We start from the raw sequence: 26,525 nt of genomic DNA on the forward strand, positions 1-26,525 counted from the left end.
TAGGTTTCCATGTTTTGAACCAGCTCTAGAAACTAGTAAGCTCTGTGCTTTTGACGTTTTGCATATTTGTTGGTTGGCTGGGTACTTTTTCTCTCTCTGGGCTTGGCTACATAGAGAGTTACCAGATGGCAAACTGGGGTGTAAGTCTGCAGCACATTAGCCTTCTGCACACTGGCTGGATGTGTGGACCCTATTCCCACACACTAAATTTTTTGTAGTGTGTTTTGATCTTCTCCAGTTTGTAACAACAATAAATCAAAGCGCACTACAGATCTTTTTTTTAATGCGTGGTAACAGGGCCCACATGGCCAGTGCCATGGCCAGTGCCATGGCCAGAAGACTAGTGTGCTGGAGATTTAGACCCCAGCTTGCCACACACTAACTCTCCATGTAGACAAACTCCCTGTTTCTATATGTCTTTCTTTTCTATGTAGATTGTAAGTTCTTTGGGGGCAGGGACTGTCTTTCACTTTCTTTATACAACACTTAGGCCTCACTCCTGTCTGGGACCTCTAGGCAATACTGTAATATAAATAAGAAGGATGATGTTCAAGTGTATGAACAGTCCAGAGTTGGAAGACCATAGATGTCTAGTTCACCACACTGAAGCTGTCACTCACATCGTTCTGCAGACAGAACAGATAAATTAGGCCATACATATTTTAGCATTTTCAAAGGCAAAAAACACACACAGAGAACTGAACAACTAAAATGAAACAGATTTCAGAGTAGCAGCCCTGTTAGTCTGTATTCACAAAAGAAAAGGAGTACTTGTGGCACCTTAGAGACTAACAAATTTATTTGAGCATAAGCCGCAAGTACTCCTTTTCTTTTGTAAAATGAAACAGGTACAGTTGTGTAATGCTGGATTTATTTCAATACACTGTGACAAAGCTTCTCACAAAGTGCTCTGGACTGAATTGCCAGGTGAATTAGTATCATATTTAAATACTGCATGCCTATGATTTAAATAAACAGCTGTTATACTCATTAGAAACAAATCTGCTCAACTGGAAGGTATTAACTGTTTCTAAATTGCACAAATAATGTTTATTTGGAATTTGATTCAGTTACATGCTTTTGAATGTCAGTCCACTATCCGTAATCTAATAAGCCCTACCCACAGTTTACAATGATGCAATAAAATATTGATTTAACTGTTTTCACATTCAATTGATCAACCAAACATATAATTAAGTCAACCTATAACTTTCCCTTAGTGCAAGTGCATTATCTTATTATTACTTAAACAGTCTAGATATGTATTTAAAGCCTAAATCAATGAGGATTGCGAATCTCAGGCATGTTTCAAGGCAATAATTATACCAAACTACTGTATGCATTTACTGGATTCTGATTAAGGCTTTGCAGACACTCACAAAAATATGTGTAGGGTCTAAATATATATTGCCAGGACCTCAGCTTAGGGTTGCCGGTTGCCAGGTATCCGGTTTTTAACCGGAACGCCCGGTTGAAAAGGGACCCTGGCGGCTCCGGTCAGCACCGCCGACGGGGCCATTAATAGTCCAATCGGCGGCACAGCAAGGGTCAGAGGCTAAGCCAGGGGTCTGCTTGCCCTGGCTCTGTGCGGCTCCCGGAAGCGGCTGCTAGGTCCTTGCGGCCCCTAGGCGCATCGGCAGCCAAGGAGGCTCCGCATGCTGCCCCCACCCCTAGTGCCAGCTCTGCAGCTCCCATTGGCCAGGAACTGCAACCAATGGGAGCTGTGGGGGCGGCGCCATCAGGCACGAGGGCAGTGCATAGAGACTACCTGGCCGCCATGCACCTAGGGGCTGCACGGACCTGGTGGCCACTTCCTGGGAGCTATAGTAAGTGCCACTGGGACCCCACACCTCCTCCTGCACCCCAACCCCCTGCCTCAGCTCGGAGTCCCCTCCCACACCCAAACACCCTCCTGGAGCCTGCAACCCCCCCAACACCCTGCCCCAGCCTAGAGCCTGCTCCTGCACCCTAAACCCCTCATCCTGGGCCCCACCCCAGAGCCCACACCCCCAGCTGGAGACCTCAACCCCTCCTGCACTCTGAACCCCTTGGCCCCAGCCTTGAGCCCCCTCCTTCACCCCAAACCACTCATCCCTGGTCCCACCCCAGAGCCTTCACCCCCAGCTGGAGTCCTCACATCCCGCATCCCAACACCCTGCACCAGCCTAGAGCCCGCTCCCGCACCCTGAACCCCTCATTTCTGGCCCCACTGGAGCCCACACCCCAGCCCAGAGCCCATACCCCGACCCCGTACCTCAACCCCCTGCCCCAGCCCTAAGCCCCCTCCTTCACCCCAAATCCCTCATCCTTGGCCCCACCCCAGAGCCCATGCCCTCAGCTGAAGCCCTCACCCCCCTCCCGCACCCCACCTACCGTGCCGCAGCCCAGTGAGAGTGAGTGAGGGCGGGGGAAAGTGAGCAACGGAGGGAGCGGGGAGAGAGTGAGCACGAATGGGCCTCCGAGAAGGGGTGGGGCAGGGGCAGGGTAGGGTTGTTCTGTTTTGTATGATTAGAAAGTTGGCTATCCTACCTCAGATGGTACAATACTTTGATTTCCACCAGCTCAGGATTTGGTCCAGAGTGCTTTGCATAAGGTATCTAAGCAAAATCCTTGTGAAAGACCTGTGACTGCTACAAATACACAGTGAAAATCATTGGACATGCCTAACATTAGTAAAACAAAACTCCCCCTGAAGACAAAGCAAAGGTTCCATAGGAGTCTATCGTAAGGTCTTATAGATTGCCACCTATATACACAATTGCTTTTGCCGTATGTGACATCAACATCCCCCATGAGACAACATCCTTGCAAGCCCGCTGGGATCAGCTTTTGTCTGATACATTTTCTTACTTTTGACTCTTCTAGGCAGATCCAGGTTCCGTCACTGGCTGACTACCCTGAACCAGATGCTGTTTATCTCACTTTACCCAATGATAGTTTAACAATATAATTTCAAAACGTTTGTGATCAGATTGAAAAGGCAAAATTAATCCTTCGTGCTTTCAGCCTATTTCTCACAACACACTAGAAATAACCTGTTGATTCTCAATAGTCATAGGCCAGTCACAGTAACCAGACTTAAAAGTGCACTGGCTGAGATAAACGGAGAAAAGGGAATTCCTACACATTACATTAGTATTTTATAATCATTTTAAAAAAATATATTATAAAGGCAGATAACGGGTCAGATTTTCAAAAGAGCTCTGGATCCAACTCTTCCCGTTCAAGGCACCTACATGAAGTAGCCAGTCTGAGCACAATTGTGGTTGCTGAGACCTTTTGAAAATGTGGCCCCTCATGTATAAAGGGGGCTACAGCATCACAGAAACCCTGACAGTTTAATTGTTGGGAACATTTCCAGGACTGTGGCTCAGCCACTGTCTCTGTGGGTGCCAAATGTACCCTTAAAATTTACATTTACAAATCTCAGTATTTGAGCCTCTATCTGATTTACTCCTGCAAGGACTACTCAGGTGACTGACGGCTGCAGATTAGGCCTTGCTGTATTTACATGTACTAGTGTATTGATTGGAATTGCAATTTTTGTTTCTGATATGTTGTTCCTTACCATCACCGCAATCTGTGGTGTCTGCTGGAAAATGGTAAATCAGAAGCCTTCATAAGACATCAGGTTCCCTTCTGCTAGAGTTAAGGTAGTTGGTCAGATTGTTCTCGAATCATCCAGTGGATTGGCAATGACAGAATTGTGGATAAGAACAAAAAGTGGCAGGTAAGTCAAGAAATCAAGAAGATCTAGTTTCTGGATGTGTCTCAGTTCTCTCTGCACGGCTTTCTCATGCTCTTCACTTATCCCTCCAGCCTTCAGCTCTACCAAAAGTTGGTCCACGGTGATGCTGCTGGAGTGAGAGTCAATATTCCACAGAAATAATTGCTGGAAAACAGTAAGGAGGTTATTGTTCTTATTACCAGTTTTCCTTCATTTCCAGCTTATTTTCCTCACTAACAAAGTCAGCTACCTGTCAGACAGTCTGGATGCAATCTTTGGCTCTTGCTCTGTGTAGCTGAGTATGCTGAGAAAGGCAAAGGTGGCTCTAAACCACTTTTTCCCCTCCCTTAATCCTGTGGGCAGCCAATGGCCAAGCTGTCCCCCAGCACAAAAGAGAGCAACCATAGGGCTGTTCTAATTTATGCTGGCCTAGAATGATCCTCTAGAGGTCATGCTTTGCCAGCTGGAGATGAGCAGAGCAAATTTTTCTCCTGCCCCACTCCCTTCAGCCTACATCACACCCCTTTCCACTATGGAATGTCCCTGCCCAGCCCACAGCAGGACCTGACATGTTGTCTGCGTCAGGTGGGGCTGGTGCAAAGTTGGCTCTACTAGCTGTATGCCAACCCAGGAATCTCCCTTGCCACTGCAATCTTTATCGACTGGTAAATACTTAGAAGCACTTTAGAGATGCATAGAGAATCATAACAGTATCTGGGCAATAAGCCACAAATACCTTGGGCAGGTCACATCATCTCTCTGTGCCTCAGTTTGCCCATCTGTAAAATGGTGATAAATGATACTGGGCCTCTTTGTAATGCACTTTTAGCTCTACTGATGAAATGTGATGTCTGAGAGCTAAGTAATAATAATAATACAGTGCTAAAGGAACACTAGAGGCCAGAGTTTCAAAGGGTATGTCTCCATGGCAGCAGGCAGTGAGCCTCCCAACCTGGGTGGACAGACTCATGCTAGCCTGGATTGAACTAGGACATTAAAAATGTCAGGGTGGACACTGAAGCTTGGGCAGCAGCTCAGGCTCTCAAGCCCACCTAACCCCCAGGGTCTGAGCTTGGCTGGCTAGCCTGAGCCTCCATCAATGCTGCAACACCTACACTGCTATTTTAAACGTGTTAGCTTGAGTTAAGCTAGCACAAGTCTGTCAATCCAGGCTGGGAGGCACATGCCCAGCTGTTGTGGAGATGTACCCAAAGGAGGGACTTCAATCCAGCCACTAGGTTTGTGCCTGAATATTTGCCTGTGCAATTTTTTTGTGGCTGCCCACCTCTAAGTTTGCACATGAAAATTGCATTTGCTTGTGCAAATCAGGTGGTTAGGTATCCCAGCTACTCAATTTATGTGCTTGAAGTTCTGGGTGAAAACTTGGAGGATATATCCAAGGTCAGGCTTAAAGGGTCCACAGCTGTAATGTGATACTGCCAAGCCTCACGGGCCCCAAACTGGCCCAGCCTAAAACTTGTGGGTTTTTTTAATGTGTTGCCCCCATCTAGAAAATATCCGCCCTCCAGAATGAGAGATGCAACTATCTAAACATCCCAGCTGCTGAGCTGAGTGACTCATAATAAACCAAGCCAGGACCCGGGGTTTGTTCTGAGCAAGTGGAGTTAATGCATGGATACACATTGCACCACCTCTCTGCTCCTCTACCAGCTCTAGTCTTGTGTCCCAGCAGGGGACTGAAATTGATGAGACTGTTGTACTCAAAAAGAGCACAGGATCGCATAGCTAAGCAGGGACAGGCTTAGTCAATACTTGGTCTGACCTTTCACCCATACAGAGTTTGGTCCCTGCAGATTAAGGCTGAGGTCAGCAATGAGGCTGTATAAGGAAGTTAACACCGCAGGTGCAGAATTGTATTTGAGATGGATTTAAAAAACAAACAAAAGCATTTCATTTTCCATTTCTGCCGTCTGATCGCTCATGCTGGAAGAGTACAGACACAAACACACATCCAAGAAAAACGTTAAAGCAAACTATGTTTGAATGGGTTTTTTGTTTGTTTGTTTTTTACATTTAAGGTAATATTTTTGCAAAGGGAATCTGAAACTCTTGCAGTCTGCTCTGGACATACATCCTGAGACAATCTGCATTACCTAATGCATGTTCCATAACTCCTGATCACTCCTTCAGAACCATAATGCACTCCTTCAGAGCCAAATACAAGAACATACATATTTATACCATTTTAAAAATACAGACTGGGAAAAATTCATCCCTGATGTTACTCCCTGGAATCACTAGTCTTCTTCTGCACTTCTGTCAGCACTTTGTACTTTCACTGTCTCCTTCTGCATTCTATAGTGGAGCACAAGCCCACTGTGTTGTTCATTATTTGTATTATGGTATCATTTTGGCCCCAACCAAGATCAGGGCTGCCCTGCCCTGCCCTAGGCAAACACATAGTACAAACACATATTGAGAGACAGTCCCTGTCCCAAAGAGCTGAAAAACTAAACAGAGAAGATAAAGAGTGGAAGAAAGGAGGGGGTATAAATAGGGAAAGATAGGGAACTGAGGCACAAAGAGATTAAACAATTTGCCTAAGGTCTCCCAGGGAGCCTGTGGCAGAGGCAGGAATTGAACCAACATGTTCTGAGAGCCAGTGCCTTAGCCCCAAGACCATCCTTCCTCTTAAACAAAGTTACTCATGTGAACTGTAATGACTACCCCTCCTCCCCACATAGGTCATCCCTAGGGTTCCAGGGGGCATTTTCAGTACTGCAGCCCTGACCACCACTACCACGTGTGCTAAATAACAACTACAGGCATTATGCCTCAGTTCCATTACTTTTCAAATAAACAGTGACAAACACCTCCTTACGAAACGCATTGGCGAGAAATCCCCAAAAGCTTTCAAGTGGCCCAAGAAATGCTTTCACGTGCAGAACAGCTTGCCGAGAACCCTCTCGCACAAGCACAGTGCAGTTAAAACCTTACCATGCCCAGTGCTTACAAAACAGAGAGCCTGTAGGCTTGCAATGGTATTCCGGCTACCTGGGGAACAAAGAGTGAGCTGTGGTTCAGAGCAGACCACAGAAATGATAATAACAGCCTTCCGTTTGTCAACTGCACTGGCAGAGTACACCAGCAAGCACTCGCATGTGTCATGGCACATCACAGCTGCATGACTTAGCATTGCCTCTTTCTTCTGTAGTGAATGCAGTGCATACTGCAAGGGCAGTTCAACATAATGATACCTCCATCTCAGTTTCCAAGCAGCTGTGCCTCCATATGCTTTGTGTCATACTAAGACAACTCAACAACAACTACTGCTGTTCTCCTGTTTACTCCCTTAGACCTCAGAAATCAACAACTGTTTCTTTTTTCCAAGAATCTTTTTATTAGCTACCTATATTTTCCATGTTCCCAGAAACCTCCTGCACATAGTTCCCACTAACAAAAGTGACACGTACTGTACAGCATTAAGTTCTACTCAGTGTATTCAATCCTGTCAAACAAGCCCGTCTGATATTTATTTTGTGCTCCAAAAGCAACAGTCAGGATTTACCCCCAACTCTGCCCATCTAAAATAGGGGAAAAATACTTAAAGGGACACACTCAACTCAAGGATGTCAGACTAACCCTGATAGTATTTATTTAGTCGGAAGTTTTCAGTGGTCCAAATGGACCACTGAGTGTTTACCTCCCGCTGAGATTCAATAGGCAATAGATACCTAACTGCCATTGTGACTTTGAAAATATCCCCCTAGTTTTTTTCCACTTGCACTTATCACGTTCTATCAACCAAAATTAAAAACATGCTGCATGAGTCAAATTCTGAGCTAGTGCAAATCAGTGGTGCTCAAAGGGCTCCTGGTTTACATTGGCTGAGAATCTGGCCAACCAACATGACTGAAAACATTTTAAAACTACATTGGCGAGCAAAACACCTAACAACCTATTGCACCCACAACAAACTTCACCCCAATCAAATCCTTGCAGAAAAACCCAAGGGAAACAAGTGAATTTTGCCACGTGACCAAAAAGTCATCAAATGCAAGTTCTGGCAGACCAAGGAAGGATGAGAATGCCCTGCCTTCAGCCCCTTTACATTTTAACCAAGACTCATTTATCTTGGGAAGCTCAGTTGATCATGTCTGCTGCAGTGTGGCACAGGGAAAGAAGCAGACTGCCAAAGAAGTGGAACCCAAACCATATAAAAGGCTTTATTAGACTGTAAGCTGCCTTTCTAGTCTATAAAAAGAAAAGGAGTACATGTGGCACCTTAGAGACTAACAAATTTATTTGAGCATAAGCTTTCATGAGCTACAGCTCTAAGGTGCCACAAGTACTCCTTTTCTTTTTGTGAATACAGACTAACACGGCTGCTACTCTGAAATCTTTCTAGTCTATGTTAATACGGAGAACAATGAGGTTAGAGCTGACCTCAGGTTTTCTGACTGACTGTTCTTCTGGCAAAAAGTGCTGAATTTTGACTAACAATGATCTGAATGACTTGTTTCAATAGAGTCAAAATGTTTCATTTCAATAAAGTTTGTTCTGATTTGGAACAACAAAACAATTCAAAATTTTGGAATTTCCCACAGAATGGAAATTCCAGGTTCTGACCAGCTCTACAAGAGGGCCTGATCCTGACTGGGATCCTGATTGGAAACACTACTTGAATACAAATGAAATAACAACAACAGTAAATTAATTATTATTATTATTATTAGGTCAGAGCCACCACTTTAGTCTTCACCAGGAAATCAAAATTAGCCTCACCTTAAAACCTACCATCCATTATTGTACATGTTTCCCTGATGCAGAAGTTAAAAATACCAGCCCTCCTAAACTAAGGCTGGAAGAGTCTAAGCATGAAGTAGGATCAAAACAACAATCAGAATGGTGATGGGTTTTGCTGGGGTTGCAGACAGAGCATGCACGTGTACTCTGCTATCCCTAGGCTCCCCTGCTGGCTTGCGTTCTTGAGAGTGAGCAGGGGACTGAAATTGCTGAGAGTCTTGACCCAGGCAATTTCAATGCCTTTGCTGGCACGCAAGAATGGATCTGGCAGGGGAACGTAGGGATGGGGCATCATAGGGCTGTTGTCATCTGTATACCCATGATGCCATCAACTCAGTGTGGTTTGTTTCGGTCATACAGCTTACCGGCTGGGATTTTAAGACCCTACACTAAGAATCACTTTATCTGTCAGAAACTCTCTTTTCAAGTACTGCCATCCTCTAATTAACAGAGCACAGCCATGCTCCAGCACTGAGATGGCCACAGTCTTAGTTGGAAATCCTGTGCATTCTGATTAGTCAGGATAGCCAATAGCACTACTAGGAGTTGTATGCAAGATTAACATTTGGGGGCCCAACAGCTGAATGACGTTTTACTGACTCATTAGGAATTCTGGCCGAAAAGTGCCATCACAGAAGCTCCCCAGACTTCCCTATCTCTGAGCCAGCAGCTGTTTCGTCATCATTTATACAATGGATTCATATTCTGCTCTGCAGAAACTAGGAATCTGCTCTTCCATGCCACCACCCCTTTATAGCCCTGACTTCCCCAGTGGCCATATATAGAAAAGCCAAATCCGATGACATTAATAGAGATAATTAATGTCCAGAGAAGATTCTCCATCCCTGATAGATGCACACAAACTGCAAAGAAAACAAGAGTTAAGTTCCCATTTCTCATGTAGCCAAGCAATGAGGATTCTTCATTTACGCTCAGGTTTCCTGGTATGACTTGCCAGTTTTGGAAGATGCTGTATTCTATGCTGAGCCCACAGGACTGTTTCTCCGCACTGCACCTTTCAGTACATTAGAGGTACACAGCCTTATTCTGGAACTGCTGTCTGAATGGAACCCCCCCTGAAGTCAATGGAAATTGCACATGTACAGTGACTATCAAGGTGGCTACGTCACTTGTAATAAAGTTAATGGAAGAATGTTAAAGGAAACTGTACAATTAAACCTGAGTTAGGGATGTAGTAAGCAATAGGATAAGACTCAAGAAGTCAGTTCAGGTAAGTAACCCTATGAGTTTTTGTTAACGCTAGAGTTGGGACAGAGCCACAAAATTCAGATTCAAGTTTAGAGTCGGGGTCTAGTTTTGTCCAGTATAAAGATTTGCCTTAATAGTGAAATTAGAAGCCTAATTCAAGGAAGATTTTGAACCACCTCCACCACAACTGCCCTCTGGCTTCCAGTTGAAACTAATTATGAAATAGCCCTTTCCTCGGCTAAGGGTTTGATTCCTATTTTAGATATAGCACTGAGTGCTTTGTAATATCACTCATGCAAATGCAAGTGCGGTAGCTGATTTTACAAGATATGCAGAGATCCCTATGTGCTCAGACAGGTTCTTCTGTCTTACACTGTGCTACAAATCACAGGCGACTCATTGGTTGCTCTGCACACCAGACACCCAGGATCATCAGTCCTCACTGATTAAAAAAACCCAAATACACATGAGAGAATTAGAATGATTCTGACAGAGAAATGGAGAGAACCAGCAAAGCCTTGCAGACCAAGGCAAGAGACTTTGCAAGGGATGGGACAGAGGGGAGGGTGATGGCACCGAGGGATGGTGCATCTTTGGGTTTTCATTCCTGCATCTGTCACTGCCTGCAGCAGAACATCGAACCATACCCAGGCCCAGGTGTTGAGGCAAGTGAAGGAAAGAAAGAAGAGAGCGAGGCAGGCCTTGGCTCAGAGATTTCCTTATCCTTCAAACAGAGTCTATGAGCCAAGACTAGTGTAGGTTTTTCTTGACATGACAAAGGTGCAAGCAGCCCAGCATTACTGCATACTCCAAAGGCCAGCATGAACCTATGTGATCAGCTGAGAGGAGATCTGGGAAGCATTATGCAACAGGAGCCATACCTTGTGAGGTCACCATTGCCCTAGGTTTACTAACCCACATGACTTTTCACAGGTCTGTAGGGGACACCATTGCCATCAGCCAATCTGCAACCTCCCCTTGCCTGGAAGGCTCCCTCAGTGCCATGGGGAGGAGGATAACCAAATACACAGTGCCTTCCCCATAGACAAAAGCCAAGAGCTGAAAATGCAGACATTCTGTCTGACTACCCACTTTCAATTTTGTGGAAGTCCTGCCACACCCAGCCTCCACTTGGAAAGTTTCCCTCAAATCCAGAGCATTCTCTGATACATGGCCACAGTGCTCCCTTTGGAAATTTCCCTAAATGCTCACACCTGAGACCAAAATGGAACCCCTAACACTTACTCCTGGGACATAATGCTTATAATACTACCATGTATATTGTCTTGAAATACACACTCCAAACCCAGTGGGGACAGCAACATGCTTCCCAAGGTTTAATCTCACAAATGAACCATGCAAACGTATGTACTTGTGCTTGAGGTGTGATTTAGAGAAAAATGTCCTGATGGTTGCAAAGTATATAAAAACAACAAATCAACAAAAAGACTACGATGAAAATATCAACAGCAAACAAATACTTTATAACAGCAAAATCATGTTTTGTTTTGTTTTGATTTTAAGGCCTTTTTCTGTTAATTTAGAAGTCTTCTCTCTCTCTCTGGGTCTGTGCCCAGGGGTCAATCAAAGAGAATTCTCAGTTAGCAGGATACGGTTTGTAAAGGGAACTATTGGCTAGCTGATTTCAGACAGCACTATTATTCTTAGGAGTCACTTTGACTGCTGCAAAATTATTCCAGTGAAAAGGTTTTTTGAGGTAATGCACAATTAAGGGTAACCCCCTTTGCTTAAATTAAAATAAGAGTGTAATGAAGAATCTGACTCCTTCCTCTAATTTTACAAGTTCAATGGTAATCTAACCATGCCACTCATTTAGAGAAACCATTAATTTTGCTATGTGTCTGAAACTAGAAGGCCTCAGCTTTCTTTCTCTCACTTTTCCCCCCTCTTTTTGTTCTTTGTCTGTGCACCTGTTTGTACCACTTTAGCATCCCATTTAAAAAACTTTGGGTAATCCTCTGGCACTAACCCTGGTGTGATAATACTGCTGTTATTCAGCAGCATAATTACAAAGGGCAACACAGATAAAACATGTCTTTCACTTCTGCTTTGAATATGCCAGTTTTGCCAATCTTCAAGGTGAATGGTTTCCAAAACCTTCCGTATTTAATGCTAATCTAAATTCTTCACACAAATGAAACTTCCAACACCTCAGACAATGAAAAATGGTTAATTCTGATTCATTTGAATGAACAGTAATGATCAAAAGTTTTACAACAATACTTTGCCCTTCTGTAGCCTCTTCTGTGCTAAGGTATCAAAATGCTTTATAAACCTCAATGAATGGATCCAATCAGAGCCCCATGAGACAGTTAATGATTATCCCCATTTTGCAGATAGGGAAACTAAGGCAGAGGAAGGCTAAGTGAGTTGCTCAGGTCATGCAACAAGTCAGTGGCAAAGGCAGGAGGAAAAACGAGGTGTCCTGGAACCTAGTTTTTTGCTTTACCCAGTACACCATGCTCCCTTTGACTTGGAAAATACAGTTAAAATTTACAATACGTATAATTACTTATTAATGGAGATTTATTCAAAACATTAACTAATGTCTATCCAGGGCTCTTGGCATCTTTGCTATATTTTAAAAATACATTATTCACAAAATAAAACTAAATGCTGCATGTTTCCCATAACCAAGGATGCAGAAAATCTCACTCTCCACTCTCAAAACCCAGACCTCGGCTCCCCACTCCCTCTCCAAAAATCTTAGGGGAATGAGACAGTGAATTCTAAAGGTTGAGGCTTTGCATTAAGAATTCCCAATGGCAGCTCACTCTCTTTCAGACCATGGCAGCTCCAGCATGAGTGCCTCAGCTGATTGCAGCTGTGGAAGTTATGGCACAATCAGCCCAGTGGTCCCAAGCCATTTATGGCTTTTTAAGGGAAAACTAATTCTTTCAACTCCACCTGGAAATCAACAGAGAGCCTGTGTAGTCCTGGAGCACAGAGATTGGTCATGTGCTCATGGGGAGAGACTGTACCTAAAAAGTGAGCGATTGCATTCGGCACTAGCTTCTGTTTCCAAGTTGATTTAAGATGTAGCCCTATGTGCAATGCCATTATAGTAGTGTAATCTCAAGGAGAAAAAAGCACAGATCATCTCTGGATAATCACAGATTCAACTACTATCTCTATGGGTTTCAGAGTAACAGCCGTGTTAGTCTGTATTCGCAAAAAGAAAAGGAGTACTTGTGGCACCTTAGAGGCTAACCAATTTATTTGAGCATAAGCTTTCGTGAGCTACAGCTCACTTCATCGGATGCATACTGTGGAAAATACAGAAGATGTTTTTATACACACAAACCATGAAAAAAATGGGTGATTATCACTACAAAAGGTTTTCTCTCCCCCCACCCCACTCTCCGCCAGCAGAAGAGTGGGGTGGGGGGAGAGAAAACCTTTTGTAGTGATAATCACCCATTTTTTTCATGGTTTGTGTGTATAAAAACATCTTCTGTATTTTCCACAGTATGCATCCGATGAAGTGAGCTGTAGCTCACGAAAGCTTATGCTCAGATAAATTGGTTAGTCTCTAAGGTGCCACAAGTACTCCTTTTCTTTTTATCTCTATGGGATGATTCATAGATCTACCTCTCTACAGACCTGTATCCTTCCACCCAAACTAAAATCTCAGCCTGTCTAGATGATATCTCCTCATGAATATCTAGCTGTCAGCTCAAGCTCAAAATGACTAAAACAGAGTTCTTAAATCTCCCTACCCCCTTCAGGCCCTCCCACACTACTTCCTTTCTCAGTCACTGTGGACAACACCACTTCCCTGCCTGTTGCTCAGCCCCATAACCTGGGCATCGTCTTCAACTCAGATCTCTCTCTAAGTCCTCAAATCCATGTTCTGTCTAAATCTTGCCAATTCTTTCTGCATAACATCTCTAAGATTCAATCTTTTCTATCCATCCACACAGCTAAAACTCTCCTCCAGGCTCTGATCACCTTGTGTCCCCATTACTGGTATCCTTTTCTCTGGCTTGACAAATGCAGTTTTGCCCATCTCATATCCATTCAGAATGCTGCCTCAAAGATGATTCTCCTAGCCCATTGCTTTGACCATGCCGCCCCTCTCATTGCATCCCTCCACTGGCTCCCCATTCTCTATTGCATCAAACATAAGCTACTTATCTTCACTTTCAAGGCCCTTCATAGCCTATCCCCACACTACCTAGCATTTCTCAGTCCCTACTGAAATATCGACTCAAGCCTCAGGTCAGTCCATGATGCCAGCTTCCCTCACCCACTTGTTAAATTTTCCACCAAGCACCTTTGTGCTTTCTCACATGCTGTCTCTCACCCTTGGGAAGAGCTTCCTGTAAACATTCACAAAACTAACTCATTATCCTACTTCAAACTCTCCTTTTCCATCATGCCTACACAAAAACTTGACAACGCTTAGTCTGCTGTTGTCCCTTGACCACTGCCTACCATGTTGACTAGTACTGCTTCCTTGTACTCCTCCATCTAGCTGACTGTTTCCATCTGTTGTCTCTTGTCTTATTTGGGGTCCAAGTGCTCTGGAGCAGGGACCATCTCTTTTGATCGGTGTTTGCACTGTGTGTAGCATAATGAGGTCCTGGGTCCATGCCTGGGGCTCCTAGGTGCTCTGGTAATGCAAATTAAGTAAGTAATTAATTAATTAATAATGGCAGCCAATTCTGTACCCAAAATAAATGGTCACAACCCTCCTGGACTGACGTAGATGAAAAAAAATCAGTTGGCCTTGTCTCTACTGCTTTAGGATCAACTAGCAGCCGCTGGGGATCTAATAGTTCTTCCCAAACTACAAACTTGAATCACAAATGGTGGGTACAAACCCTCAGTTAAGAGGGCAGATATAATTACTATATTTTCTGGTTGCTTCCTTCATCCTACCAACATCACTTCTGTCTTATCTGTATTGAGCTTCAGCCAGCTAGTTGTCATCCATTCCCCAGGCTCTACCAAACCCAACATCTAGCAAACACCGAGTAACACTGGCTGGAGCAAATGAAACAGAGATGTAAAGCTGGATGCCATCAGCATAGTGAAAACAGTGCAGCCCCTGCCTCCTAACTAGCCTTCCTAACAGCCCTATGGACACAAAAAAGGAGGCATGATGGAGTCCTGAAGACCCCATGTCAAGGAACTAACAGGGCAGGAGGGTAATTGTCTAGTGCAGACTCCTGTGACCTCCCAGGAATAAGAATAAAGCCACTGAAAAATGGCCTGGCCTCCTTATCCTCCGGTTCACAGGCAACTTAGCAAAATCTTATGATGATCAAAGGCAGCTGATAGATCTAACAGTATCAGAATGGACACCTTTATCCATCGCAAAGAGGAGATCATCTACCAAAACAATTAGTGCAGTCTCCATACAGAAAGACTCAGGTTTCATTAGTCCTGAAAGACAAACCATGAACATGGAAGATCTGAAAAGATGTATGCCCCAACCTTGAATCACAGTCCATGCACGTCATAGGTAAAAATTTCATTTGTCCCACATCCAGTCTCACCCTGACAGCTTGATTAACAGTGAAGCCAGCTGTATGAGTTGAGCCAGACACCATTTAAGATTGCCCCACAGTTGTGAAATTCTAAGGTATTTCAGAGGAAACATCAACACTGAATCCCTGAGCACTAACAGCCTGGATGCCTCCTATGACATCTCAGCGAGGAACTTTCCACAGCTCATACAAAAATAACATCTTCTGAATAAAGAGACTAAGAGAAACTTCACAAGATCTTCCCACAGAGTCTATTTTTCCCCAGGTAAAAGAGGGGCTTTATTCCTATGGGTGGGCAAATCTTCAAAGGTACAGTTCAACCAGAATAATTATCTAAAGATCTGGCTGCTTCTCAGAGCCTTTGCAGGAGAGAAATTGGAGTGGAAACTGTGGGTTACTGTGAATGTTTAGAGCTGCCATGAGGGGGAAGAGAGCAAGCAAGGAGTTAAGAGTTTGTGTAAACAGGAAATGAAGTCAGTCTTGCTCTGTTCACACCAACCACAGTATGCTGGGTCTCTGTAATCTCTCCATAGTGTCAGAGTGGGATTGAATAAAATTCTGACAGATCACGGAAAGGAAAACAGAGAAGCAAGCCCTCCAGCCCAGCCAAAACAGCTTCACAGAGGTAGCAGCAGAACAGGCAGAAAAGAGGCCTGAAAAACCCAGCTCAGAGAGAACTGCTATGGTGAGTCCAGATTTTGCAACGGGGAGTGGGGGTAGGAAAGTAGGAGACACTGACACTAATGCTAGGCCCCCAACAACACCAGTTTGCCAGATGGCCACTCTGATTCCAGATATTCTGTCAGGCTTCTGGTTTAGACCAACAATCAGAGAAGAAACCAGTGAATACCTTGCTCTGTACAATGGGACCAGAAGCCTCCCAGCTTCTCAGAGGAAACAGTTCAATACTGTTAAAGAACAACTGGATAAGTATTTCATCCCATGCCACAAGGTAATTTTTGAGCAGGCATGATTTCACTTACACAAGCAAGAGAAGGGGAGTCAGGAAATGATTTCAGAACAACACTGTACAACTTCATTCAATACTGTTGCTTGGGGAAATGAGTAAAGAACTTATCAGAGATAGTGTCATTGTAGGGCTGAGGCACAACCAACTCTCAGAAAGACTCTAAAATGATCTTAACCACACACTAGAGACAGCCAACAATGTAGTCCTCCAAAGTCAGTACATAAATAAGCAACAGACTCTTCCCAGCAATAACTTCGAGGAGGAACCCCCTGTAGAAACCATAGACATGAGGAGGAAAATGCCTCAGAATGCCCAGAAATAATACCCATGCAGATCAGTACAAGCACAAGAGGGATCCAGAGAGGGCTAGGCTAATAAGAGTAAAGAAAAGGAATAAAACAAGAGCATGAAAGAACGTATATGGTGTGGCAAATCCCGTCACAGCAAAGAGCTTTGTCCAGCAAGGAATAGCGCATATAGGAATTTTCTAAAAAGGGGACATTGTGTCGCACTCTGCCAGGCTAAATGCATGGTAGCAGCTGTCTTTCAAGAAGATGATCCAAAAGACACTGTGATCACACACTTTGGAGCCATAGGAGATGATGAAAAAGAACCACCATGGATCACCACCATCGCCTTGGGAAAGAATGAAATAGACTTCTGATAGACAGGTGCTGATATAACAATGAATCCAAAATCACTACATAGGAGGATGAAAGCACCAACACTTCAAGAGCCAAAAAAACATATTGAAGGTCTCAGGACAGCCCCCATTAAATGTGAACGGAAAACATTTGGCCATTTTAAACCTTGGAAAGAAGATTACATCCCAAGACATTTACACTGTAGGTCGCCTACGGACTTGTCTACTTGTCTGCCAAGCAATCACATCCCTAGGCCTGGTTATAAGGATAGAACCAGTTACCATGGACCTAGAAACTGAGATCAGGAAGATGTTCCCTCAAATTATTCCAAGACGTGGAAATCAGAGGGAGAATACCACATTAAACTTCTATAAATGTAAAGCCATTTGCTCTGATGACATGTAGGAGAGTCTCCCTCTCTTTAATGCCCAGGATGAAAGCAGAGCTCATACCAGATAGGTGTCATTTCCAGACTAGATACCCCCAAATGAATGGTGTGCTGGCATGGTAGTGGTTCCAAAACCAAATGACAAGGTTTGGATCTGCGTAGACCTCACCAAGGTCAATGAGAATGGCTGTAGAGAGTGACATGTGCTCTCTGTTGAACACACTTTTGGACAATTCAGAGAAGGAAAAGTCTTCCCAAAATTAATGTCCAATCTATTTTTTGGCAGATACCCTTGCTGCAGAATCTGCATTACTTATGAACTTCATCACACATTTGGAAGATTTTGTTTCATTAGGCTAACATTTGGTATATTGTCTGCTCCAGAACACTTCCAGAGCAAAATGTCACAAATCCTGGAGGGTTTGGAAGGGATTCTCTTCCAAATGGACGATATCCTTATATACGGATCAACTCAAACCCAATGTCTCTTTTGAGTCCTGGAAGGACTAGGGAAAAAAGACTTAATGCTAAGTGACAAGTGTGAATTCCCAGAAGACAGAGTCAAGTTTCTAGATCAGGTCATTGATGGAACAGGGGTCAGACCAGATCCAGAGAAAGTGTAAATGATTATCCAGATGAAAGAGCCACAGAGTGTTGGTGAAATATGCTGATTCATGGGCCTGGTGATATACCTGGGAAATGGAGAAGTCAAAGCCATTGCAAGATCTCCTGAGTCCACAAAATTCTTGCTATTGGGGAACTAAACAGAGTCGGGCATTCAGAGAACTAAAGCAAAAGCTGAGAACTCCACCAGTTTTGGCCCTATATAAGCCAAATAAATCCATCACAGTTCCAGATGATGCTTCATCTTCTGGGATATGGACAGTCTTCCTTTAGGAATAATCACCTTCACTGTGGTGCCCAGTAGTGTATGTCTCATGAGCAGCCACCAATACAGAGCAGCACTACACACAAATAGAAAAAGAAGCCCCAGTCACTACATGGGTTTCTGAATGTTTCAGAGACTTTCTAGTGGGCATCAAATTTCATGTGGAAACTGACCACAAACTGTTAGTTGCTCTTCTAGGGTCAGAAAACCTAGATGAGTTACCACCTAAGATACAACATTTTTGAATGAGACCCATGAGGTTTCAACAATCAGTTGCTCATGGACCTGGGAAGAATCTTGCCACAGCTGATGTACCCTCCGAGGCCCTGAAATCAAACACACCACAGCAAGTTTAAACAGGAGGGGTTGCTCATAGAAGCTTTTGTAGATGCAATACAGACCACTTTACCAAGCACTGAAGAACTCTGGAAATAACTGAAAAAGAGGCAAGAGGCAAATGAACTCCTGAGTCAAGTCATGATTTATTGCAAAGAAGGCAGGATAAAACAGGCACATTCAGAAACCTCTATGAAATCATCCCAGGCAGTTTTTCTGGATCTTTCTATAAACCAAGGTCTATGGCTGAAGGGGTCCAGACTGGTTATCCCTACATAAATGCAACCGAAAATCCTTGACACGCTGCATGAGGGACAGCAAGGCATTAGAAAATGGAGGGAGAGAGCTAAACAGCCCAGCCTGGGCTGAGCAAAGAACTACAACAGAGAGTTGAGAACTGTGATATTTGCGCTTGCAGGAAAGCCACCAGAACTCTAACACCATCTGCTCTACCAGACTGACCAGGACAGAAAATCAGAATGGATTTTTTGCTGTTTGAATAATAAAACCTATCTTTTGATGACTGATTATTTCTCAAGATTCATTGAAGTCGCCAGGTTGCTCAAGACCACCTGAAGTGCAGTTGTGGAGAGGAAAAAGCCTGTGTCCCTGCCTGTTTCAGGATTCCCGGGCAAGTCATCTCTGACAAGGGTCCTCAGTTCTCCTCGGAGACCTTTAAGAGGTTTTGCAGATACCTGTGGTTTATTTCATTTCACACAAAGTCCACAGTTCCCTCTGAGTAATGGTGAAGCAGATTGTTCTGTGAAGACAATACAATAACTTCTTTCTAAATCCTCAGATCCTCACCTCCCCCTGTTGGCATACCAGTAAACACCTTTTGCAAATGGATTCAGCCCCGAAGAGCTATTGATGGCAAGAAAGTTGAGGTCCAATACACCCTGATTACTACCCTGAGAATGAACCTGTGAACAACATCCCACCTGCCCACATAGAACTACCAGCATGTCCTCCAGATCCTCTCCCTGCAAGGAGATATCTAGCAAGAGAAAGACAGCCTCCTGCATTCCTGGAGGCTTACATAAGATCTTGAGAATCAAGGAAGTCAGAGAACTAACAGCCAAATGTCTTAAATGGGGAGAATAAACCCCTGACCAAAGGCTGCAAGTTCAGGCAGCCTACCCTATCCTTCACAGGGCTGTTTGTTCTTGTTTTGTGTTGATATTTCATTCCTGTGATACGCTGTTGTTTAGTGTAAAGTTTGAATAAAGGTTTTATGACCCCCCTTCCTTTCTCAGAAAGGGGGATGTGGTCCTATTGTGAATGTTTAGAGCTGCCACAAGGGTGCCTATTGCAGGGAGGTAAGAGTCTGTGTGACCAGGAAATAAAGAGTCTTGCATTCACCCCAACTATGGTTTGCTGGGTCTCTTTAATCTCTACAGAAACCCCACTAGAACAGGGTTTCTTGTGATATCTCTCACTTCTTTGCCCTGGCCAGATTGCTGGGTTGAAATATTGTGAATAGCCTCTGCAGTGATATTTCAGTGGTTCCATTTCTGGATCCAGCTGAAACCAGAAAGTGCAAAGGAGCTGTAAATTCTAATGAAAAACAAAACAAAACAAAAACCAAAAGAGAGAAAGATAAACCAGAGTTCCAAACGTCCAAAAAAAATTTCATTTCAGTTTGGGGCAAAGGCCTGGGCTGGTTTTCCTGAAGCAGTTCATCCACCCCAGTTATTTCCTGTTCCTATAATGTATAAAGCGCATTTGTTTATCTTTTTATTTGTTCATCATGAACATACCATGCAATATATGGCTGAAAAGACTTGTAGGATTGAGGACATGGCAAGAGTCCTTGGCTGGTTTGGCTGAGGATTGCTGGGTGGCAGATGCTGGTTCTGGATGCAGAAGGGTTGTGCAGGGATCTTCCCCCATCCCTTCCACTCCCATCCCCCACAGCACTATATACATTTAGGACTCAGTTTCTCTAGGCCTCATCCAGCAAAATGTTTAAATATTGGCTTATTATCCTTTTAATTCAGTAGGACACTCAGTGCTTATGGTTAAGTACTGTCACGAATAGGGAAGGACTTAAGTTTATTAGCTTTGCTGAAATGGGGCCATCGGCAGTGGTGAAAGTAAGCCGGTCTGGTACGGTTCGGCGTACCGGCAAGAGCCGGTACACAGCTGACTGTACTGGCAGGGGGCAGCTTCCCCAGGCCTCAATTTAAAAAGGGCCCTAGGCTCCCGGCAGTGGCTGGAGCCCCTGGCCCTTTAAATCGCTGCCAGAGCCCCGCTGCTGGAGCCCTAGGGTAGCGGCGGCAGCTGTGATGTATGAACAGGGGAATCTTAAGTAGAAGTAGCGGTGTTATTTTACCTCTATAGTTGGCACTGGTTCAACTGCTGTTGGAATACTGTGTCCTGTTCTGGTGCCCACAATTCAAGAAGGATGTTGATAAATTGGAGAGGGTTCAGAGAAGAGCCAGGAGAATGATTAAAGGATTAGACAACCTGCCTTGTAGTGCTAAACTCAACGAGTCTATTTAGCTTAACAAAGAGAAAGTTAAGGGGGTGACTTGATCACAGTCTGTAAATCCACGTGGGGAACAAATATTTAATAATGGGCTCTTTAATCTAGCAGAGAAACTATGGCTGGAAGTTGAAGCTAGACAAATTCAGAGTATAATTAATGAGTACATTTTTAATGGTCAGAGTAATTAACCACTGGAAAAATTTACCAAGGCAAGGGTCATTGTGCATTCTCCATCACTTTAAATTTTAAAATCAAGATTGGATGTTTTTATAAAAGATCTGCCCTAGGAATTACTTTGGGGAAGTTCTGTGGCCTGTACAGGAGGTCAGACAAGATGGTCACAATGGTACCTTCTGGCCTTGGAATCTGTGAATCATCTGAATGGAATAAATCTATTGAATTTAATGTTTGGGCATTAAAGGCTCCTATAAAAATATGGTTCTGCATCATTTCATAGATTTGATATGTTTTGATCATATACCTTGACTGTACCTTATCTTTTCAATAGCTTGCTAGATACATTTTTTCTTTGAATAGTTAGTAGATTGTAGATGCCAGATAAACTGTGAACAATTGCTAAATCAATACAGAATGGAGAGAGACACACATCTGAAATATGTCAAAAACAAAAACAACAAAAAACAAACAAAAAAGCCATTAGAAAACACTAATTTTTCAAAAACTATCCTCACACTATCTATAACTTTTTTCTGAGACAAAAAAGAGAGAGTTCTATGTTTTTAGAAACATTCATGGCCTTATTCATGCTACAAGCCAAACCACTTAAGAAGCAGAACCTTTGTAGTGCCACAAGGATAATACAAAAAATAAAAAAACACACTTGCTTCCTCTTTTATTTATGAGTATTGACATTCTTGCGCAGTATTAGGAGAGCTCATTTAGCTTCCAGTTCTAAGAATTTCTGAATCTATAGCCAGTAATTATTGGCATTCAGGGGTACAAAAGAGAAAAACAAAGCACACAAATTCTAGCACATTCATGTGGGATTGGGAGTTGAATTAAGATCTTCACACCCCATTGAATTATCAGCCCCCCTATTAGAGCCTTATTAAAATGGTAATGATTATATGCCAACTATAGGCAGGCTCCCGCACCTGTCAAAAATACCCCGATTATCCTGTTCATTCAACTGTCTGGCTCTTGAATCTGTGTCTCAGGTTTACTATTCTGTGAAGTTGGAAGGGTATTTTTAAGAAAAGATACAAGAACAAACACTTCCATAGGGGTGATAGAAAATCCTCTCTGATTTCCTACGCCTAATGCCCATTTGGTATTATGGTATCTCGGACAGCAATAGGAGGAAACAGATACTATTTCACTGGAATTGAGGAAGAAAACAGAGAGGCAAACTACAGGCTCTTTATCAAAAAGAAAGCACTCCTGCTTTACGATCAAAAAGAACAAAACAAAACCTTCACATCATTACTCATCTAGCAACCAGAATCGTGTTATATACAGCAAGAAAGACTGCCCTGAAGTACAAAATAATACACTAATATTTTTAAAGGAACATTCCTCTTAATTCCAACTTTTGACCAAGTCCACAGCTTTTCCTACTGAAGTGCCATATTCTCCTGGCTTCTCTTTTAAAATTAATGAAAGCATTTTTCATATTGATCTTCAATAACCAAAGCCTAATCCTGCAAATCCTTACTCACATAAGCAAGGGTTTGCAGGACTTGGAAGGATCCCCTATACCTTATATTTTAAATTAGAAGTTTTCACTTCAAAATGATAGAGAGATATTAAGCTTCCTAGAAGGAATTTTGTCCTGTTGCCTAATAAAACAGAACAATGTGCAATAGCTTCTGCTAATATTAATAGACAATCCTGAAGGAAGAAAGTATTTTTCACTGTTTCAAAAATGTCTTTATATTACCACTACTCTATTAGTTTGTCAAATACCAGAATATAAAAGAATGTTGTTATAAGGGCATTTAGGGGTTGAATGCCATCCACAGAACCTGAGATAGATGCCATGTCAGTAACTGCCCTGAGCACTTTTGAGAGGTGGAACAATCAACAAAGCAGAACTTGGTTTGCTCCCAAAAAGCATTTTTGATTTGAAGCATTTTTTGTGATGAAGTATCAGAAAGACCAGTAAACATTTTTTTAATTTAAATTTTAAATTAAAGAAATTTCTAAGAGCTGCATTTAATGGGTCTAAGCTACCAAAGATATGATTTTATGAACAACAGGCCTGATTCTGCTCACTCTGATGTCAACGGCAAAACTCCTTTTGCCTTGGGAACACAGATACAAATGTGATGGCTGCCATTATAAGAAGACAACTACTGTATACAGAGAGGTAGAACACAGAGGGATCAGGCCCCAAAGTGCCATAATTGTTAAGCTATGAATTGTGGTTGTAACTTTATTTTCTGTGACTGTATATTCCAATGGGGGGGGGGCAGGGGTCCTCAATTTAACAGAACTCAGTTTTTAAGTATGTTTTAGTGAGAGTGGGAATACAAAAATAGATCACAACATCATTACAAATGTATAAATAAATAACAAAAAGATGGAACTAATAATATGTGCTCAATAGTATCACCCAGACTAACTTGTTTGTATGTTTTTTCCTGCTTCCCACCCCTTTGTCTCTGTTTGGCTTTTTGGATTCTAAATTTGTTGCAGCGAGGTCTGTCTCTTACTGTGTATTTATACTGTGGCCTAGCACAAATGTGGTCCCAAGCCTGCTTGGGGGCTTTGAGCTCTACCATAATATGGGGTGGGATATTCAAAAGCACTCAGTGTTACTTCAGTGGGGGTAGGGTTAGGCCAATGCTGAGCACATTTAGAAACCCTACTCATAAAGAATCATAATCCTTTTGGTCAAACTTTTCAAGCATCCACTAATATGAAGTGCCTCACTGCCTGGGTATGCAAATCAAACACTTGAGCCCTCACTTTGAGCAATAACAAATAGGAGGCTTTGCACCCATATTTCTACACCCCTACCCACCCCCAGTCCTAATCCTGATCAGAGGCTGAATCAACTTGTGGATCAAGTTAGTGCAGCTTCTGGGCAGCTCTAACTTGTGCTGATGGAGAACAGCCCTCAAGGAGCCACTCCACTAACCAGGATCACCAAGGACATTAAGTTCTGACCCTGCCCCAACACATCTTTCTTCTCACTCTTAGCCCACCCTATGCCAGCTCAGGTTTCCCCACTTATAGGGGAATTCTCATCTCCTGCCTTAAGGCAGATATTAGTTCCTTTGTGCAGGACTTTGGAGAGCCTGTACAAATGAAGTGATAGACAAGAGCAAAAGTGTAGGGGCAGGAAGCTGTGGGAAAGATAGAGAGGCCACTGGGGGGAAAGAGGGTACCTAGTAGGGATGGTAAGTGAGAACAGGGAGGTAGGTGGGTGGAACTGAGTAAGAGAAGTGTCATCTGACTGGATTGCTGTGCAGTGGCACTCTGGTGAGAAGTTGTGGGGATCAATTTGGGGAGTGGGAGTATGTAGTATGCACAGCAGGAGAGGAGAGACAATACCAGGAAATGAGCAGGGAGGAAGGAGCTGAGACATAGCTGGGAGGAGGTCCTTCTACCTCCCTTTCTTTGATCAAAGGGCTGCTGCACAATTCTTCAAATTAAAGTTTTAAAAAATTTAAAACAAATATTTAAAATTCTAAAATGTTGAAAAACGATGGAGAAAAATACATCTATACAGACTAAGATGACTGTTAACTAAACATCTTTAATTCACCCAGACTGAGTTTGAAAGTAATCAGAATATGAATATTTAGGAAAAAACCCCAAATTACATGTTACTTTTGAGTAATTTTTCTGCCCACGTTTCAAAAAACATAGACATTATTTTTTGTCCCTTTAATCCAAATAAATAAGTTTTGCAATCTTGGCTGAAAATAATGTTTGTAACTAGAGAAAAAAGCTGTTTTTTTCATGATTTTTAAACCACTGATGGGTCACTTACCCATTATTAGTGAGGGTTATGAGTTAAAAACCTATGAAGGGATTCACGCTAATAGAGGTCAGTGTTCATGTCATACCAGTTTGAACAAGAGGATAGATGGATAAAAGACAAGGTAATGATTTGTGACAGGGGCCCAAAATTTAATTTAAACAATTAAATTACCCTTCTAAGAGATCCCCAAGGAAATCTATTAACATACCATCTCCCCTCATCCCCAAAGCATACAAAAGCTGCCTAGTAACTGCCCAGCATCACTGCCTTTGTAAGATGTTGGATGATCCCAAGACAAAAACCATATGCTATTAGTTTAATGGTAGAGTGATCAACAAGGGTGGGCTATTCTTTAGGTTTACTTGCCCTACAAACGAGACAATTAATGCCATGCAACAAAATGTCCCAGCAGAAGCGTAGGGTCTGATTTTTCTCGCATTTCTGCTGGTTTTTCACTTAGATAATTCCATCAGTGTAGTTGGAGTTAGTCCTGAGTTACTCTTACATGAATGAAAATAGAATCAGATCCTTAGAAGGTGAGGCAGGCAAAATGAGCTCCATATTTGTGAGCCACAAAAGCAGCCATAGACACTTCCCCCTGTTTTGAGGAGCATACTCAGGATTTGAACTGAGCTGGCTCAACTGTGGTGAGCAAACGGGTCCTTTTTTCAGCCAGCCACCCTTTTGTACCGGGGCTCACACAGCCTGGCTGCCACTCAGGATATGTCTACACTTTCGCAATAAGTCAACCTAAGTTACACAACTCCAGCTACGTGAACAATGTAGCCCGGAGTCAACATAGCTTAGGTCGACTTACTGCAGTGTCTACACCGTGCTGGGTTGACTTACCCTACTCTTCTCGTTCGGGATGGAGTATCAGGGTCGACCAGAGAGCGATCTGCAGTCTATTTGGCAGGTCTTCACTAGACCCGCTAAATCGACCCCTGGTGCATCGACCGCTGGAGCACTGATCTGGCAGTAGTGTAGACATAGCCTCAGTAAGCATCTTGCCTTGTTGGTGCCTCTGGCCAGTCAGGGTATGCAGCTGGGAGTGAGCCTCCCGGCCTGGGTAGACAGACTTGTGCTAGCAGCATTTGAGCCAGCGCACTGAAAATAGCAGTGTGGATGTTACAGCTTAGGCTGGAGCTTGGGCTCTCAAGCCTAGGGGATTAGGGACCTCAATTCTGACATTTCCTAACTTTGCTGTGCTTGACTTTGCATCCTTAACATCTTTTTAATGTAGTTTTTTGTATATAAGATACATTAAAATTACAGGACTTAGGACTTACAGTGGTTGGGGCACTAGTGGTTAGGGTACTAGCCAGGACTCAGGAGACATGGGTTCAATTCCCTGCTACCTGTGTGACCTTGGGCAAATCACTTAGTCTGTTTCTGTGCCTCAGTTCCCCATCTGTAAAATGGGGATAATAGCACTGCCCTACCTCATAGGGGTGTTGAGAGAATAAGTATGTTAATTACTGTGAGATGTACAGCTGCTACAACAATGAGGGCATATATGACTCTAAGGGTATGCGTATACTACCTGCCGGATCGGTGGGCAGCGATCGATCCAGCGGGGGGGTCGATTTAGTGCATCTAGTCTAGACACGATAAATCGATCCCCGAGCACTCTCCC

General features: G+C 43.2%; 1 protein-coding gene across 1 annotated transcript in view; it reads right to left on the minus strand.

Moving 5' to 3' along the window:
* Window positions 1-2,320: 2,320 nt before the first annotated feature.
* LOC119565262 overlaps window positions 2,321-26,525 on the minus strand; it is a 122,200-nt gene continuing 97,995 nt past the window's right edge. The window contains exon 12 of the mRNA XM_043541908.1: window positions 2,321-3,892. Coding sequence (XP_043397843.1) covers window positions 3,662-3,892 — 231 coding nt within the window. The 3' untranslated portion in view covers window positions 2,321-3,661. The remainder of the gene's footprint in view (window positions 3,893-26,525) is intronic.

Source organism: Chelonia mydas, chromosome 1 (assembly GCF_015237465.2).
Source record: "Chelonia mydas isolate rCheMyd1 chromosome 1, rCheMyd1.pri.v2, whole genome shotgun sequence".
NCBI classification, from domain to species: Eukaryota; Metazoa; Chordata; order Testudines; family Cheloniidae; genus Chelonia; species Chelonia mydas.